Below are 16460 nucleotides of genomic sequence, written 5' to 3'. Positions count from 1 at the left end.
AGGGTGGTGAGGGATTGGAATGCCCTGCCAGCATCAGTTGTAAATGCGCCTAGTTTGGGGGCGTTTAAGAGATCCGTAGATAGGTTCATGGACGAAAAGAAATTGGTTTAGGTTGGAGGGTCACAGTTTTTTTTTTTAACTGGTCGGTGCAACATCGTGGGCCGAAGGGCCTGTTCTGCGCTGTAATGTTCTATGTTCTATGTTCTATGTTCAGTCCAACTGGATGGCATGGTGGCATAATGGTGAGCACTGCTGCATCACAGTGCCAAGGACCCAGATTCGATTCCCAGCTTGGGCCACTGTCTTTGTGGAGTCTGCATGTTCTCCCCGTGTCTGTGTGGGTTTCCTCCCATATTCAGAAAGATTTGGTTTGATTTATTATTGTCATATGTATGCACATGCAGTGAAAAGTATTGTTTCTTGCATGCTATACAGACAAAACATATCGTTCATAGAGGAGGAAACAAGAGAGTGCAGAATGTAGAGTTACAGTCATAGCTTGGGTGTAGAGAAAGATCAACTTAATGCAAGGTAGGTCCCTTCAAAAGTCTGACAGCAGCAGGGAAGAAGCTGTTTTTGAGTTGGTTGGCACATGACCTCAGACTTTTGTATCTTTTTCCTGAAGGAAGAAGGTGGAAAAGAGATTGTCCGGGGTACGTGGGGTCCTTAATTATGCTGGCTGCTTTGCTGAGGCAGCTGGAAGTGTAGACAGAGTCAATGGATGGGTGGCTGGTTTGTGTAATGGATTGGGCTACTTTCACAACCTTTTGTAGTTCCTTGCGGTCTTCGGCAGAGCAGGAGTCATACCAAGCTGTGCTACAACCAGAGAGAATATTCTCTATGGTGCATCTGTAAAAGTTGGTGAGAATCGTAGCTGACATGCCAAATTTCCTTAGATGTGCTGGTTAGGTGCATTGGCCATGCCAAGTTCTCTCAAATTCAGTGTACTCAAACAGACACCGGAGTGTGGCAACTAGGGGATTTTCACATGTAACTTCATTGCAGTCTTAATGTAACCCTGCTTGTGACACTAATAAATAAACTTAAAAAAACAGCAGTAATGACAGTAGAAGCCAACCTTCGTAGTCACTTGTGATCTCACTGGTGCCTAACCAGGTTGAATGACTGAATGAAGCTCTTCCCACACTCAAAACAACTACTCCCCTGTGTGAGCTCACTGGTGTCTCAACAGGTTGGAAGGGTAAATCCTTTCCCACAAATGGAGCAGGTGAATGACATCACCCTTTTGTGAATGAGTTGATGTTTCAGCATTTCATGTCTGCTTTTAAAATGTTTACACATTTGGAACATTTTAAAGGACTATTTTCAGTGTTAAGAAATTAAATTTCAGTGAGACAGAATGACAGAGCGAATCCCTTTCCACACAGGGTTAGGGATGGTAATGCACTCCCTGAATGTGCGGTGCAGGCAGATTCAATTGAAGCAATCAAAGGGGAAATTAGACATTATCAGAATAGGAAGAATGTATAAGGATACAGGGAGAAGGCGGCAGAATGGAACGAGTTGAGTTACGCATTCTTAGAGTTGGTGCAGACACAATGGGCCAAATGACACCAAAACTCTTCAGTGATTCCGAAATCTTTAAAAGCCTAAAATGCTGCAATAAAACTCAGCAGGTTTGGCAGCATCTGTGCAGAGAGAGAAACAGAGTTAACATTTCAGGTCTGTGACCTCATCAGAACTGGGAAAAGTTAGGAATGTAACAGGTTTGGAGAAAGGGGCGGGTGGGACAGGGACTAAAGGAAGGTCTGTGTGAAGGTGGAAGACAGGAGAGATTGAATGAGAGAAAAGTGAATGCCCCAGAGCCAAAGGGAATGGTGATGGAGCGAGAAAAGAAACAAAGAAACAAAAGCTGTGGCTGGAGCAGGGGGGCTGCCGACTGAAAAAAGGAAAAGTGAAACAATCAAAGAAAAAGAAACAGAACGGGCTGAGAGTTTACTCACTGAAACTGTTGGACTGAATATTGAGTCCAGGAGGCTGTAAAGTGTGGAGGGGATGGGTGAGTGGGAGGATCTTCTGGACCTGATCTGGACCCTGGTTAGAACAGTAATCCGTAGATCCAGGATGGGTGGGGCTGAAGGGAAAGGCGGGGGGTCTCTCTGGCTGCCGGATGATCTTCTGTGGTCTTTTCTGTGGCCAGGTGGCCCTGGAGAAGGAGATTCTGTTGGGACTTTGTTCCTGATTTTGGTCTTTTAGTTTGATTGAACCACAAGTTTGGGGAAACGAGAGGAAAGAATGTTCCAGAGAAACTAGAACTGTCTGTTCTGAATTTCTATCCTGCACTGATAGTGACACTGACACTGTCAACTCCTTTTACAGGGGATTAGAAGAGAAGGGTTTACTGAAAGAACATTAAAGCCAAACATCACATCAAAATGTGACAGAGTCACTCGATCCATCAGGACCTGAATATCACAGATTCATGGTGCAGAACGATGCTATTTGGCCCATCGTGTCTGCACCAACTCTCCAAATGAGCACTGTGGTTTAGTGCCATTTTCCTGCCTTTTGCCCATACCCCTTGTTGGGGAACTTCACTAGCTATCCAGCTATCAAATTCTTCACTGCCCCGAGAGGTCAGATGAAGATTTTCAGAGTTTAAAAACAGGCCTTTATTCAAGCTGTAGCAGAGGAAACCTGTTCTACACACATGGCTTACAGACTCCCAGAACAAAGGAATACAATTGCAATGAGTAACTAACAAACAGCAGGAGAAAATGTACACTTATTTGAAGAATCCCAAATAATAGTTAAGATTACTTCATGTGTTTCCCACAGTAGTCTTTAACTAATTACAGCAGCACTATGCTCCCCTAATTACAATATTCAATCATCAACAAGGCACATACACAGAGCTACATTATCAATAAACAGATGTCTATGGTTCTTGACTGTCTAGCGCCCTGAGTTGTGACTTATGACTTCTATCAAAACACACTGCAGTCCTACGCTGTTACCTGAAAGCAGTGACGTTGTAGTTATAGCCTACTTGTGGTGTATCAAAACTCCCTTGTCGATTGCTTTTGTACCCATTCCAGGTATTAGTCGAAAGATCTTCTCTGAACTTCTTCTTACACATTTACATCCTTTCATAAACAAGGAGATCAATAATACTCCAGATGTTGTCACCAGTGATCTGTATAAGTGAAGAATACCGTATCAAATGCCTTCTGGAAATCTAAGTACATTCACCTTTAGTTCCCCTTTATCCACAGCACGTGTGACTTCAAAGAACTTAATAAATGGGTTGAATATGATTTCCCTTTCTCAAAACTATGTTGACTCTCCCTTATTGCCTGAATCACTGCCCTGCTATAACATCTTTAATAATAGCTTCTTACATTTTCCTATGAAATTTTAACTAGCATGTTGTTTCCAGCTTTTTTCTTCTTTTTTGAATAATGGAGTTACATTTGCTACTTTCTAATTTAAAGGAAATTTCCCCAAATTCAGGAAATTTGGGACAATTAAAAACAAAGCATCAACTATCTCACTGGCCATTTCTATCCCGCTTTAGCTGAATAACAGACATTTGGACTTGAAACGTTAACTCAGACCTGCTGAGTCTTTCCAGCACGCTCTGTTTTTATTTCAGATTTTCAGCATCCTCGGTACTTTATTTTTATCGCATGGACCACTTTTAAAACCCCCAGATGAAGTCCATCTGGACCCAGGGATTTGTGTGGACACCCGATCGGCACAGAGAACAGCCCAGAACTCGCGATCTCAAGCAATCCAGCAGCCTCAGCCTCCCAGTAGCGGGATTACAGGTGCGCGCCACAGCACCCGGCAAACGCAATCCTTGATTCAGCCGCCTTCAGTTCAAACAGCAGGAGGGCTCCACTGCAGACATCACTGCAAATATAATCGGCTGCTTCACTGACTCAACTGGTAATAATTTGAGGACGCTTCAACTTTGAATGCTCAAGTTAGTCGAATTGACAACGTAAATTCATTTGTGCGAATTATTCTTTGTATCATGGAACCTGTGTGAATATGTTCACTCAGTCCAGTCCTCAGCCCAGGTATCAGTGCCGTTGAAAATAAGGAGCCGTTTTCTCTGTTGGAATGGCACGCAGCAGCTCGGCTGTCTGCCCCTGAAATTCGCACGTTTACTGCGCGCATCACAGCAGAGTGGAACAGAGACCTTTCCTTTTCCAGATCTCTGAATGTGACGCACTTTTTGCCAAGTGAAATCTATTAAGCGCAATGCTTGGTTACTGCGCGTTCCCTCCGGGGCAGTCACCACCCCGGGGCTTATCTTTGAGAATAGACTCGGTCGAGGGGACATCGAACAATGGGGTGTCTGTGAATTGCCAAAGTGGCTTGGCGATCATCGCTGAAACTGGAAATTACAATGAACTGTCTTTCTCTCTCTCTTTCTTTCTCTCCCACTCTCTCATTTACAGCATTAGATTAAGTCAAAAGCGTCTAGACTTTCGATGTTGACAGTGGAGAAATTGTCAGAAGGGAATGAATAAACGAGAAGGAGTTATGAGAGCCGAGAGACAGGTTGAATGTTTGGTGGATGTGCTGGGAAGTGTGTGCGCGATATGAGTAGTGTGGAGGAGGTGAATAGGTTCGCGCTCTCTTGTGGCCGTGGCTGACATGATTGTGCAAGTTGAAGATTTTTAAAGTGCAGTTCCTGCCGTGAGCCCCAGGGGGCGGTAAATGTGAGGTGGATATTGAGGAGGCAAAGAATGGGGAGAGTGAGGAAAGTGGGAATTGCAGAATGGTGCGTGTGAGCGTGCAGGACAGGTGGAGAGTTGGTTGGTCAAAAGTGTGTGTACTTGTTTTTGGTTTACTTGCGTAGTTTGCTGTGGTGATAGCATTGGATGTGAGAGTGAATGAAAGGGGCAGCAGAGGGAGTGAGTGTGGAGGCAGGAGAGAGGCATCGGGTTTCTCTGCATTGATGGGAACGGCAAAATAGTTTGTTTGCTGCGATTGAAGGTGTGGAGAAAAGGATGCGTCTCGCTGTATTGGTCAGGCGGCATTGCTGTTACTATTCACAGGTGCTATCCCACTGTCGAAGAGCACAGGGGATTTGACCTGCTCCGTTCCCGACCTGGGCCGGTTCACCCCTCCTTAGCACACCTGGTGCTCCCAGAGTCCTCTTGGAACACCATGCGGATACTGATCTTAGTGCGGACACGCGATCGGCACAGAGAACAACAGCCCAGAACTCCCGACCTCAAGCAATCCAGCAGCCTCAGCCTCCCAGCAGCGGGATTACAGGTGCGCGCCACAGCACCCGGCAAACGGAATCCTTGATTCAGCCGCCTTCAGTTCAAACAGCAGCAAGAGCTCGAATGCAGACATCACTGCAAATATAATAGGCTGCTTCACCGACTCAACTGACCATAATTTGAGGAAGCTTCAACTTTGTGTGCTCAAGTTAGTCTAATTGACATCTTAAAATTCATTTGTGCGAATTTTTGTTTGTATTCATGGAACCTGTGTGAATATGTTCACTCAGTCCAGTCCTCAGCCCAGGGATCAGTGCCGTTGAAAATAAGGAGCCGTTTTCCCTGTTGGAATGGCACGCAGCAGCTCGGCTGTCTGCCCCTGAAATACACGCGTTTACTGCGCGCATCACAGCAGAGTGGAACAGAGACCTTTCCTTTTCCAGATCTCTGAATGTGACGCAGTGTTTTGCCAAGTGGAAGCTATGATACCAGAAGACCATGAGACATAGAACATAGATAAACTACAGCACAAACAAGCCCTTCGGCCCACAAGTTGCGCCGGTCATGTCCCTACCTACCTCGGCCTATATATAGGCTTACCTATAACCCTCAATCCTATTAAGTCCCATGTACTCATCCAGGAGTCTCTTAAAAGACCCTAACGAGTTTGCCTCCACCACCATTGACGGCAGCCGATTCCACTCACCCACCACCCTCCGAGTGAAAAACTTACCACTAACATCTCCCCTGTACCTACACTCCAGCACCTTAAACCTGTGTCCTCTTGTAGCAGCCATTTCAGCCCTGGGAAAAAGCCTCTGAGAATCCACCCGATCCATACCTCTCAACATCTTGTACACCTCTATCACGTCACCTCTCATCCTTCGTCTCTCCAAGGAGAAAAGACCGAGCTCCCTCAACCTATCCTGATAAGGCATGCCACCCAATCCAGGCAACATCCTTGTAAATCTTCTCTGCACTCTTTCAATAATTTCTACATCCTTCCTGTAATGAGGCGACCAGAACGGAGCACAATACTCTACGTGGCGTCTGACGAGGGTCTTATAAAGCTGCATCATTATCTCCCGACTCCTAAACTCAATCCCTCGATTGATGAAGGCCAGCACACCATACGCCTTCTTAACCACCTCCTCTACCTGTGAGGCCGATTTAAGAGTCCGATGGACCTGGACCCCAAGGTCCTTCTGATCCTCTGCACTGCTTACCCTTGATATTATACTCCTTCATCCCATTTGACCTGCCAAAATGTACCACTACACATTTATCCGGGTTCCAAAATGTCCCACTACACATTTATCTGGGTTATCTGTGTTGTTTAAGTTTTTATGTAAACTTTTATCGTGCCTGTATAATATTTCACTCCTTTGTTTAGGTTCCTTCACAATTGAATTTCATAATGGACACATCACTGTGAAGAGGTCAGTCAGAATTATCAGCAAGGATTAATCAGCACTTTCTAATTGGAGATGTTAATCAGTGGAACCTCTCACACACAGATTTGCAGAAAAGATTAATTAATTTAGGACTGAAGTAAAGTTCGTAATTTTATTGTTAACTTTATGAACAGGTTCTTGTTGAGGATTCTTGAATTAAGGAGAAAGATCACAGAAGGTGCTTTTAAAAAGGAACATTGCAGCTCTGAAAATCAGTGACATCTCCAGAATATTAAACTCCAGCCAGGGGCCGTACGGTGGTACAGTGGTTAGCACTGCTACCTCTTATTACCAGCGATCCGGGTTCGATTCCGGGCTTGGGTCATTGTGTGGAGTTTGCATGTTCTCCCCGTGCTTTGTAGATTTCTTCCAGGTGCCCCTGTTCCCTCCCACAGTCTGAAAGATGTGCTAGTTAGGTGCATTAACCCGAACAGGCACCGGAGTTTGGTGATTAGGGGCATTTCTCAGTAAGTTCATTGCAGTGTTAATGAAGCCTTGCTTGTGACTAATAATTTTTTTTAAAAAAAACTTTAAAGTTATAGGGATGATAACATCAGCAGAAACAAACCAGATATTGTCAGACTATCAATCCAGGCTGTGATTAAAAGCAGAATCCAATCCTTGCAGTCTATTATGAATTTGCTGGTGTCTCAGCTTGTGAATGCTTTTCCACACAAGGAGCAGGTGAAAGGCCTCTCCCCAGAGGAGTGCGTCGGTGAGTCAGAAGGTTGGATGACTGCTTGAAACTCTTTCCACAGGTACTGCAGCTGAATGGATTCTCCTGAGTGTGAGTGCGGTGGTGGGACTGGAGGGTGAATAACCGAGTGAATCCCTTCCCACACACCGAGCAGGTGAATGGTCTCTCCCCAGTGTGAAGTTAGTTGCTGATGTCTCACCAGATCAAATGACTGGGAGAATTTCTTCCCACACATGGAGCAGCTGAATGGTCTCTCCCCGGTGTGAGTGCGTTGGTGAGCAGTCAGGGTGGATGACTGTCCAAAACTCTTTCCACAGGAGGTGCAGCTGAATGGTTTCTCCTCAGTGTGAGTGCGTTGGTGAGCAGTCAGTTTGGATGACTGTCCAAAACTCTTTCCACAGGAGGTGCAGCTGAATGGTTTCTCCTCAATGTGAATTTGCTTGTGTGTCCAAAGGCCAGATGACCGAGTGAATCTCTCACTGCACACAGAGCAGGTGAATGGCTTCTTCCCAGTGTGAATCCACTGGTATGTAGCGAGGCTGGATGTGCTGTTGAACCTCTTCCCACAGTGAGTGCAGCTGAAGGGCCTCTCCTCAATGTGAATTCTCTGGTGTAACATCAGGTAGGTTGTCTTGGTAAATCCCTTCCCACACACACAACAGAGGAATGGTTTCTCCCCAGTGTGAATGTATCGATGGATTTCCAGCTGGAATGAAGATTTGAATCCTTTACCACAGGCCCCACATTTCCAAGGTTTCTCCATGGTGCCAGTGTCCTTGTGTCTCTCCAGGTTAGAGGGTCAGTTGAAGTCTCGTCCACACATAGAACAGGAGGTGCAGCTGAATGGCCTCTCCCCAGTGTGAACTCGCTGATGACTCACTAGACTGGATGACTGAGTGAATCCCTGTCCACAGACTGAACAGGTGAAAGGCCTCTCCCCAGTGTGAATTCGCTGGTGTTCTTCAAGGTTGTGTGAATACCTGAACCTCTTTTCACAGGACGTGCAGCTGAACGGCTTCTCCTCAGAGTGAATTCACTGGTGTGTCACCAGGTTGGAGGACTTTGTGAATCCCTTCCCACATGGAGCAGGTGAATGGCCTCTCCCCAGTGTGAACCCGCTGATGTTGACTGAGATCGGATGAAGACCTGAAACTTTTTCCACAGTGAGTGCAGCTGAACAACTACTCCTCAGTGTGAATGCGCTGGTGTAACATGACGCCGGTTGGCTGAGTAAATCCCTTTCCACACACACAACAGGTGAATGGCCGCTCGCCAGTGTGAATGCGTCGGTGATTGTCCAACAGGGATGGGTAATTGAATCCTTTCCCACAATCCTCACATTTCCAAGGTTTCTCCATGGTGCCGGTGTCCTTGTGTCTCTCCAGGTTGGATGATTAGTTGAAGCCTTGTCCACACACAGAACACGTGTATGGTTTCTCCTCGCTGTGAATGCTGCAATGTTTTATTAGGCTGTGCAACTGATTGAAGCTTTCTGCAGTCCGTTCACTGGAACACTCTCGGGGGTGTGTGTGTGTGTCGGTGCTTTTCCAGTCACACTGAAGTTTAAAATCTTTCCCTCAGACAGAACAAACGAACAATTCTCATTTAATCCTCAAAGGTGATGATATTCAGGTCCTGGTGAACCAGCTGACTGTCAGATGAAATTTGGCATGAATTTTGGTTTCCCATCTGTAATCCTCTTAATATTCTGTAAAAGGAGTTCACAAAAGTCATCACTGACAGTCCATTTTGAACAGACAATTCCAGTTTCTCCTGAACATTTTTTCCTCTCTCGTTCCCCCAAATCTGTAAATCTCGTCCCACACACTCTCCCTCCTCCCCGGGCTGAAATCCAAAGTAAGACTTTTAACAACACCAGGAAATTTCCACTCCATCTTACGAAGGAGCAGCGCTCCGAAAGCTAATGGCATTTGCCACCAAATAAACCTGTTGGATTTTAACGTGGTGTTGTTAAAACTCTTACTGTGTTTACCCCAGTCCAACGCCGGCATCTCCACATCCTGAAATCCAAACCCATCTCCCCATTTCTTTCCTCCACTCCCAGTTTTCTCCCTCCCTCTCCTCTGTCTGGGTTCAGTTCTCCAGCTCCTGTCTGCAGACTGACAATAAAACCAATGGGTCTTATTGGGGGTGTTGGGGCCTCCAGCGGGTGTTTGTGAATCCTCCCCGCCCACCTCACAATGCCCCGGGGTGATTGACGGCAGGTCCGGACCAATAAAACAGGGAGCGGTTGGTCCTCCAACCAATCGGAGGGGGGGGGGGGGGCCGGGGTGGCGGCGGGAGGCCCGAGGCTTTCTCAGTGCGCATGCTCCGGGCCGCACAGGATCCCGATGGAGGGAATCTGGGCCTGTTCTGGGGAAAAGCCCGAGCTGATTTCCCCGGTTCACAACCCGCTCCCGAGCTTTGTATTCGGGGCTTGGGGCCTGACATCCACCGGCCGGCTCCATCCCCCCCTCATTCCCCACCTGCCGGCTCCATCCCCCCCTCATTCCCCACCCGCCGGCTCCATCCCCCCCTCATTCCCCACCCGCCGGCTCCGTCCCCCCCCTCATTCCCCACCCGCCGGCTCTGTCCCTCCCTCATTCCCCACCCGCCGGCTCCATCCCCCCCTCATTCCCCACCCGCCGGCTCCATCCCCCCCCTCATTCCCCACCCGCCGGCTCCATCCCCTCCCTCATTCCCCACCCGCCAGCTCCATCCCCCCCTCATTCCCCACCCGCCGGCTCCATCCCCCCTTCATTCCCCACCCGCCGGCTCCATCCCTCCCTCATTCCCCACCCGCCGGCTCCATCCCTCCCTCATTCCCCACCCGCCGGCTCCATCCCCCCCATTCCCCACTCGCCGGCTCCATCCCCCCCTCATTCCCCACCCGCCGGCTCCATCCCCCCCTCATTCCCCACCCGCCGGCTCCATCCCCCCTCATTCCCCACCCGCCGGCTCCATCCCCCCCTCTTCCCCCACCGCCGGCTCCATCCCCCCCTCTTCCCCCACCGCCGGCTCCATCCCACCCTCATTCCCCACCCACCGGATCCATCCAAAGAACAAAGAACAATACAGCACAGGAACAGGCCCTTTGGCCCTCCAAGCCCATGCCGCTCCCTGGTCCAAACTAGACCATTCTTTTGTATCCCTCCATTCCCACCCACCGGCTCCGTCCCTCCCTCATTCCCCACCCGCCGGCTCCATCCCCCCCTCATTCCCCACCCGCCGGTTTCTGATGCAATGAGAATTTCCAGCGCCTCAATCCTGAGCTCCCAGCGGCACTGCGCATGCTCCACATCACAATGCCCGGGCAGTGATTGACGGTAACTCTGGACCAATAGGATGAGGGGGCGGAGCTGGAGGACCGAGCGGGAGCAGCTGGTCCTCCGAACAGTGGTTACCGTTGCTGCCTCATGGCGCCAGGGACCCGGGTTCAATTCTGGCCTCGGGTGTGGAGTTTGCATGTTCTCCCCGAATTTAACGTGGGTTTCCTCCGGTTTCCTCCCACAGCTCAAACATGTACGGATTTCATGGATTGACCATGATGAATATGTGGGGTTGCGGAGATAGGACAGAGGAAACGGCCTGGGTGAATGCTGGTTCGGCGAGTCGGTGCAGACCAGATGGGCTGAAGGGCCTCTTTCTCCACTGTCGGGATTCTATGGTTCAATCGGAGTGAATGAGGGAAATATCTGAGCCCAGATTGGCGGAGACTCTGCATCATTATGAAAGCTGCTTTCTTTCAAACTCCACGAGAAAAATGGACCTTTTTGTTTGTGGTTTTAAGCAGATGATGGGAAAGGAAGGGATCTGGGAAGTAGCAGACACTTTATGTTGCTTTGGGAGAGTGGGACCTGTGTAGATGTCATGTTTCACACAACACAGTCAGCTTGTGGTTTCAGCCTGAAGACAAATCTCCTAATTGTATAATTGAAATCAGTCAATGGAATTTTCAGGAAATTGTCTGCTTGGAGAGGAAGATTTATGTTACAGTAAATGAAAAGCAGAACAGACTGACACCTAAACACAGAGATCCACAAACACTCTCTCCCTCTGTCTCACATAGAAGCATCCTTTCCTCACATACAGATACAGGCACATGCGCACAGCTATATTCTGCAATACTCACACACACTCACGTATACACCATCTCCCACACATAAACACACAAGGGATACTTCATGTCCTTTTGGGCAGACAACACCTGCCAACCTGACTAATTTTGGAGTTAAAGTGTTCATGTAAGGGCCAAAAATTGCAAGGGAATCAAGGAAAAAATGATGCTCCAAAGATGATGTTGTTTTGACCATTCAATTCCACCTCTTTATTTGAACCTTAAATCTATACTGAACCACGCTTGGTACAGAGACAACAGCAAAACATTAACATTGAGTGATCATTGCCACCTATGCAGTGTATAGACTGAGGTGATCAATCATATATTTGCTGTCAGGCATGGAAATGTTTGTCTGAAAAATGTAATGCCAGTGTGGTGGAAATCTGAGAAGTGATACATATCTTGATATATTTGGATACATGTTTGGATTTTGATCTCTGGAAATTGGGGAGTATTTGTGCAGAATTGTCCCTCATGAAATTAAATGAGTGTGGTAGAGTCCATGATGAGATGGACATGCAGAAGAGCAGAAGAAATGGACTTGAAGTCAAATGATCATTTCTCACAACTACAAGATTTATTGCAGTGATTAGTCAAGGCTCCTCCAATTGCACCTTCCAATCTTGTGAACTCTGAACCTAAAAGATCATGGACAGCAGGTGTGTATGAACTCCACCGCCTTCACGTTCCCCTCCAAATTGCACACCACCCTGACTTGGAATTATATTGCTATTATATTGCATTGCATCATTGTCACTGCATTGAAATCATGGATCACCTCCCAAAGAGAAGTGCGGCATGTACTGACACCATATGGACTGCAGCTGATCAAGAAGTTGGCTCACCACCATTTTGGAGTGTGGCTTTTGCCAGCCACACCCACATATCATTAAGTAAAAATCCATGTGTGCTAATCTTAACACCTTGTGAAGTAAACCTCAAAATTTCAAAATACCCCACTCATTGAGGGAAATATGCAAAGCTAATGTGTAGAAAGTAGCTGCATCTTGCTTGTTTCTGTACAGGATTTAGATTTCACTATTTCCACAGCCTTCAGTAAAATCAATGGCATAAAATCAATTTCCGAAATAATTGAGATTCTAAGGGCAGCACAGTGGTTAGCACTACTGCCTCACAGCGCCAGTGACCCAGCTTTGATTCCTGGCTTGGGGCACTGTCTTTGCAGAATATGCCTGTTCTGCCAGTGTCTGTGTGTGTTTTCCTTCTTGGTGCTCTGGTTTCCTGCCACAGTCCAAAGACGTGCTGGTTGGGTGCATTGGCCAAGCTAAATTCTCCCTCAGCGTACCTGAACAGATGCTGGAGTGTGGCGATGAGGGGATTTTCACAGGAACTTCATTGCAGTGTTAATGTAAGCCCAGTTGTGACACTAATAAATAAAATAAATTGTGTTATGAGCCCCATTTGGAGATAGTATGCAATATATAATTTAATTCTGGGATAATTGCAGTCACTAACTTTCCTCTTGTAATTTTGGCAGATCATAGATGCTAAATCCTGTCACACTAATGGCCTAGTTATTGAAGGAAATTCTGAGACAGGCTACAAGGAGACAGAGCATAATGTTGTTGTGACACTGTGATCCAATATTCTCCTAGCATTGATCATAGCTGCTCCAATGTGTTAGAACATTGCACTTTATCTAACAGTCACCGTTCACATTGTACATCTTCATAATTAATTGCACTATTCCTGATATTCATGTGCTACTGAGATACCAGTGAATTCACAGGTGACTGTAGGAGAGGGTTTCTGCTCTTATTTCTACCTTCAGGTGACTTTTGATGTCTGAACAATTCCAATTTCCTTCTCTGAATTGAGATAATGGTCTGTGCAATCAGGTCTCTATATGATATGTATCCTAGTTTTATTATTGGCCCTTCAGCCCCAGCTTGCACGCGATAACAACAAAGAAATCACGACAAACCATTTGTTCTATTCAATGGCGGGGTATTTACCCAGCGTCCCAAGCGACGAGGAATGCCTCCTATCCGGGCAATCACGACCGCGCAGGCGCAGTAGTGACCGTGTTCTGAGCATGCGCAGAGGGAGTGCTGGGGAGTCGAAGTTGTTGTTTCTTGTCTCCGCGGCGGGTAAGGAAGCGGCGTGTCTGAGGGAGCGATGGGCGCAAAGGGAGGGCGGTAAGGTTTCATGAACACTTCGTGAATTCAAACCCCAAACACGAAGATCCTGGGCCAGTCCCGGGTTTGTCCAGAGCCATTCTGCTTCTGCAGAGACAAGCATGGATAAACGGCCGCCATCTTTAATGGGGCGATGCGCAGTAATGCGCATGCGCGGTGCTCCCTGTCAGCAGGAGGAGAGAAGGTTGTGATTTTCATTGAATCCCAACAGCGCAGAAAGAGGCCATTCGGCCCATCGAGTCTGCACCGACCACAATCCCACCCAGGCCCCATCCCCTTAACCCCATGCATTTACCCTAGCTAGTCCCCCTGACATAAAGGGGCAATTTAACATGGCCAATCCACCTAACCTGTGGGAGGAAACAGGAGCACCCGGAGGAAACCCATACAGACAGGAGGAGAATGTACAAATTCCACACTGACAGTGACCCAAGCCGGGAATCGAATCCATGTCCCTGCTGCTGTGAGGCAGCAGTGCCTGCCACCGTCCCACCCCCTCATTTCGAGGTTAGTGCTTTGTGCAGATCCAGACTGAGTGGCAGGTTCCTTTCCCTGAAGGGCATTAATGTAGTGGTTGGGATTTTACACAAATCCAGCTGCTTTCATGGTCACATTTTCCTTTGTGCTGTCCCCATAAATTACCAGATTTATTCAGCTCAATTTCACAACCTGCCTTTGTGTTTTTGTGGGTTATCTCTCACTCCCTTGTTTCTGTTTTAAATCAATTTCACAGGTTTTAGGAGGACTTGCAGTCAGGAAATTCAAACCATACATCACATCCGGATCTGGCAGTCGCACAACTTATCACAACGTGAATATCATTGGATTTTGAACATGGAAGAAAAAAGCACCATTCACAGTGGAGAGAAACCGTACGTGTGTTCTGTGTGTGGACGAGGCTTCAACCAATCATCTGACCTGTTGAGACACAAGCGCAGTCACACCCGGAAGAAACCGTGGAAATGTGAGGATTGTGGGAAGGGATTCAGATCCCCATCTCACCTTGAAAAGCATTGCCGCTGTCACACTGGGGAGAAGCCATTCACCTGCTCTGACTGTGGGAAGGGATTCATTCAGTTAACCAACCTGCAAAGACACCAGCGAGTTCACAGTGGGGAGAGGCCAATGACCTCCTCTGAGTGTGCAATGAAACGCCAACAAGTTCACACCGGGGAGAAGCCATTCATCTGCTCCGAGTGTGGGAAGAGATTCTCAAGGTCCTCTAACCTGCTGATGCACCAGCGAGTTCACACTGAAGAGAAACCTTTTAAATGCTCTGACTGTGGGAAGTGCTATAAAAGTTCTGGGGAACTTTTGTCCCATCAACGTGTTCACACCGATGCGAGACCATTCAGGTGCTCTCACTGCGGGAGTGGGTTCAAGACATCCTCTGCCCTAACTAAACACCAACGCACTCACACTGATGAGAGACCTTTCAGATGCTCTCAGTGTGGCATTGCATTCAGGCAAATGAGTAACCTGTCTGAACACCAGCGCACTCACACTGGGGAGAGGCCATTCACTTGCTCTCAGTGTGGGAAGGGATTCGCTCATTCATCTACCCTGCAGAGACACCAGCGAGTTCACACTCACGAGAAACCTTACATCTGCTCCAAATGTGGAAGACGATTCACTCAGTTATCGACCCTGCTGAAACACCAGCAAGTTCACACTACTGAGAGACCATTTAAATGTCCAGACTGTGGGAAGAGCTATAAAAGTTCTGGGGAACTGATGCGCCATCAACGTGTTCACACTGATGAGAGACCGTTCAGGTGTTCTCACTGTGAGACTGGGTTCAAGACATCATCTGCCCTCACTTCACACCAGCGCACCCACACTGAGGAGAGACCGTTTAAATGCCCAGACTGTGGGAAATGCTATAAAAGTTCAGGGGAACTGGTACGTCATCAACGTGTTCACACTGGGGAGAGACCTTTTAAATGCCCAGACTGTAGGAAACGTTTTAAAAGTTCCAGTAATCTGGTGTCCCATCAACGCATTCACACTCGGGAGAGACCGTTCAGGTGCTCTGACTGTGGGACTAGGTTCAGAGAATTATCTCATCTCACTGTGCACCGGCGCACTCACACTGGGGAGAGGCCATTCACCTGCTCTGTGTGTGGGAAGGGATTTGCTTCTTCATCCAATCTGCTGACACACCAGCGAGTTCATAAATGACGACAGTGATTGGATTTTGCCATTATTTACATCCAGAAATGAAGCATGTTGATTGGGCTCTGTTTCTGCTGATGTTCATAAACTCCATCTCAGCTGAGTTAATATTCCAGATAAATGTTAAATCAATCAGATTTGTGTTGAATCCTTTTAATATCTCGAACATAGGTCAATTCCTACTGAAGGTCTCTCCCTCACCCTTGTCTCCTCCATCCTCACCTCCAGCAACAAGCGAGGAGCTCATGGAGCTTCTTTGTCATTAAGCTTGAGACAATCTGATCAGCTGTTTCTGCTGCTTCCCTCCCTTCTACAAGGCCACCGGGCCAAACTGTCTTTACCGTGGTCAATCCACCCGACCTGCTCATCTTTGGACTGTGGGAAACCGGAGCACCCGAAGGAAACCCACGCAGACATGGGAGAATGGACAAATTCGACAAAGACAGTCCCCTGAGGTCGGAATTGAACCCTGGTCGCTGGTGCTGTGAGGCAGCAGTGCTAACCACTGTGCCACCGTGCTGCCTACCTCATCTACTGACACCTCAATGAGTTCATGTGTCTTCAGGAGCTGCATTCTGCAGTTATTGCTGCTGTTAATCACATTCAAGACAAAATGTGTGGGATATTCCTGAGGTGTGTAAGAAATGT

General features: G+C 47.6%; 3 protein-coding genes across 3 annotated transcripts in view; 2 read left to right on the top strand and 1 right to left on the bottom strand.

Annotated features, from left to right (window-relative positions):
• The window catches only part of LOC144484979 (uncharacterized), a 565458-nt gene that overhangs the window by 307878 nt on the left and 241120 nt on the right, over window positions 1-16460 (top strand). The window lies entirely within an intron of this gene.
• LOC144484999 (uncharacterized) overlaps window positions 1-16460 on the bottom strand; it is a 274616-nt gene that overhangs the window by 27595 nt on the left and 230561 nt on the right. The window lies entirely within an intron of this gene.
• LOC144484985 (uncharacterized) overlaps window positions 1-16460 on the top strand; it is an 82148-nt gene that overhangs the window by 36358 nt on the left and 29330 nt on the right. Inside the window, exons 3-5 of the mRNA XM_078203311.1 lie at window positions 13362-13589; window positions 14371-14748; window positions 14800-15817. Of these exons, the coding sequence (XP_078059437.1) occupies window positions 13362-13589; window positions 14371-14748; window positions 14800-15817 (1624 nt within the window). The remainder of the gene's footprint in view (window positions 1-13361; window positions 13590-14370; window positions 14749-14799; window positions 15818-16460) is intronic.

Source organism: Mustelus asterias, unplaced genomic scaffold (assembly GCF_964213995.1).
Source record: "Mustelus asterias unplaced genomic scaffold, sMusAst1.hap1.1 HAP1_SCAFFOLD_150, whole genome shotgun sequence".
Classification (NCBI taxonomy): domain Eukaryota; kingdom Metazoa; phylum Chordata; class Chondrichthyes; order Carcharhiniformes; family Triakidae; genus Mustelus; species Mustelus asterias.
This window is presented reverse-complemented; position numbering and strand designations above follow the sequence as displayed.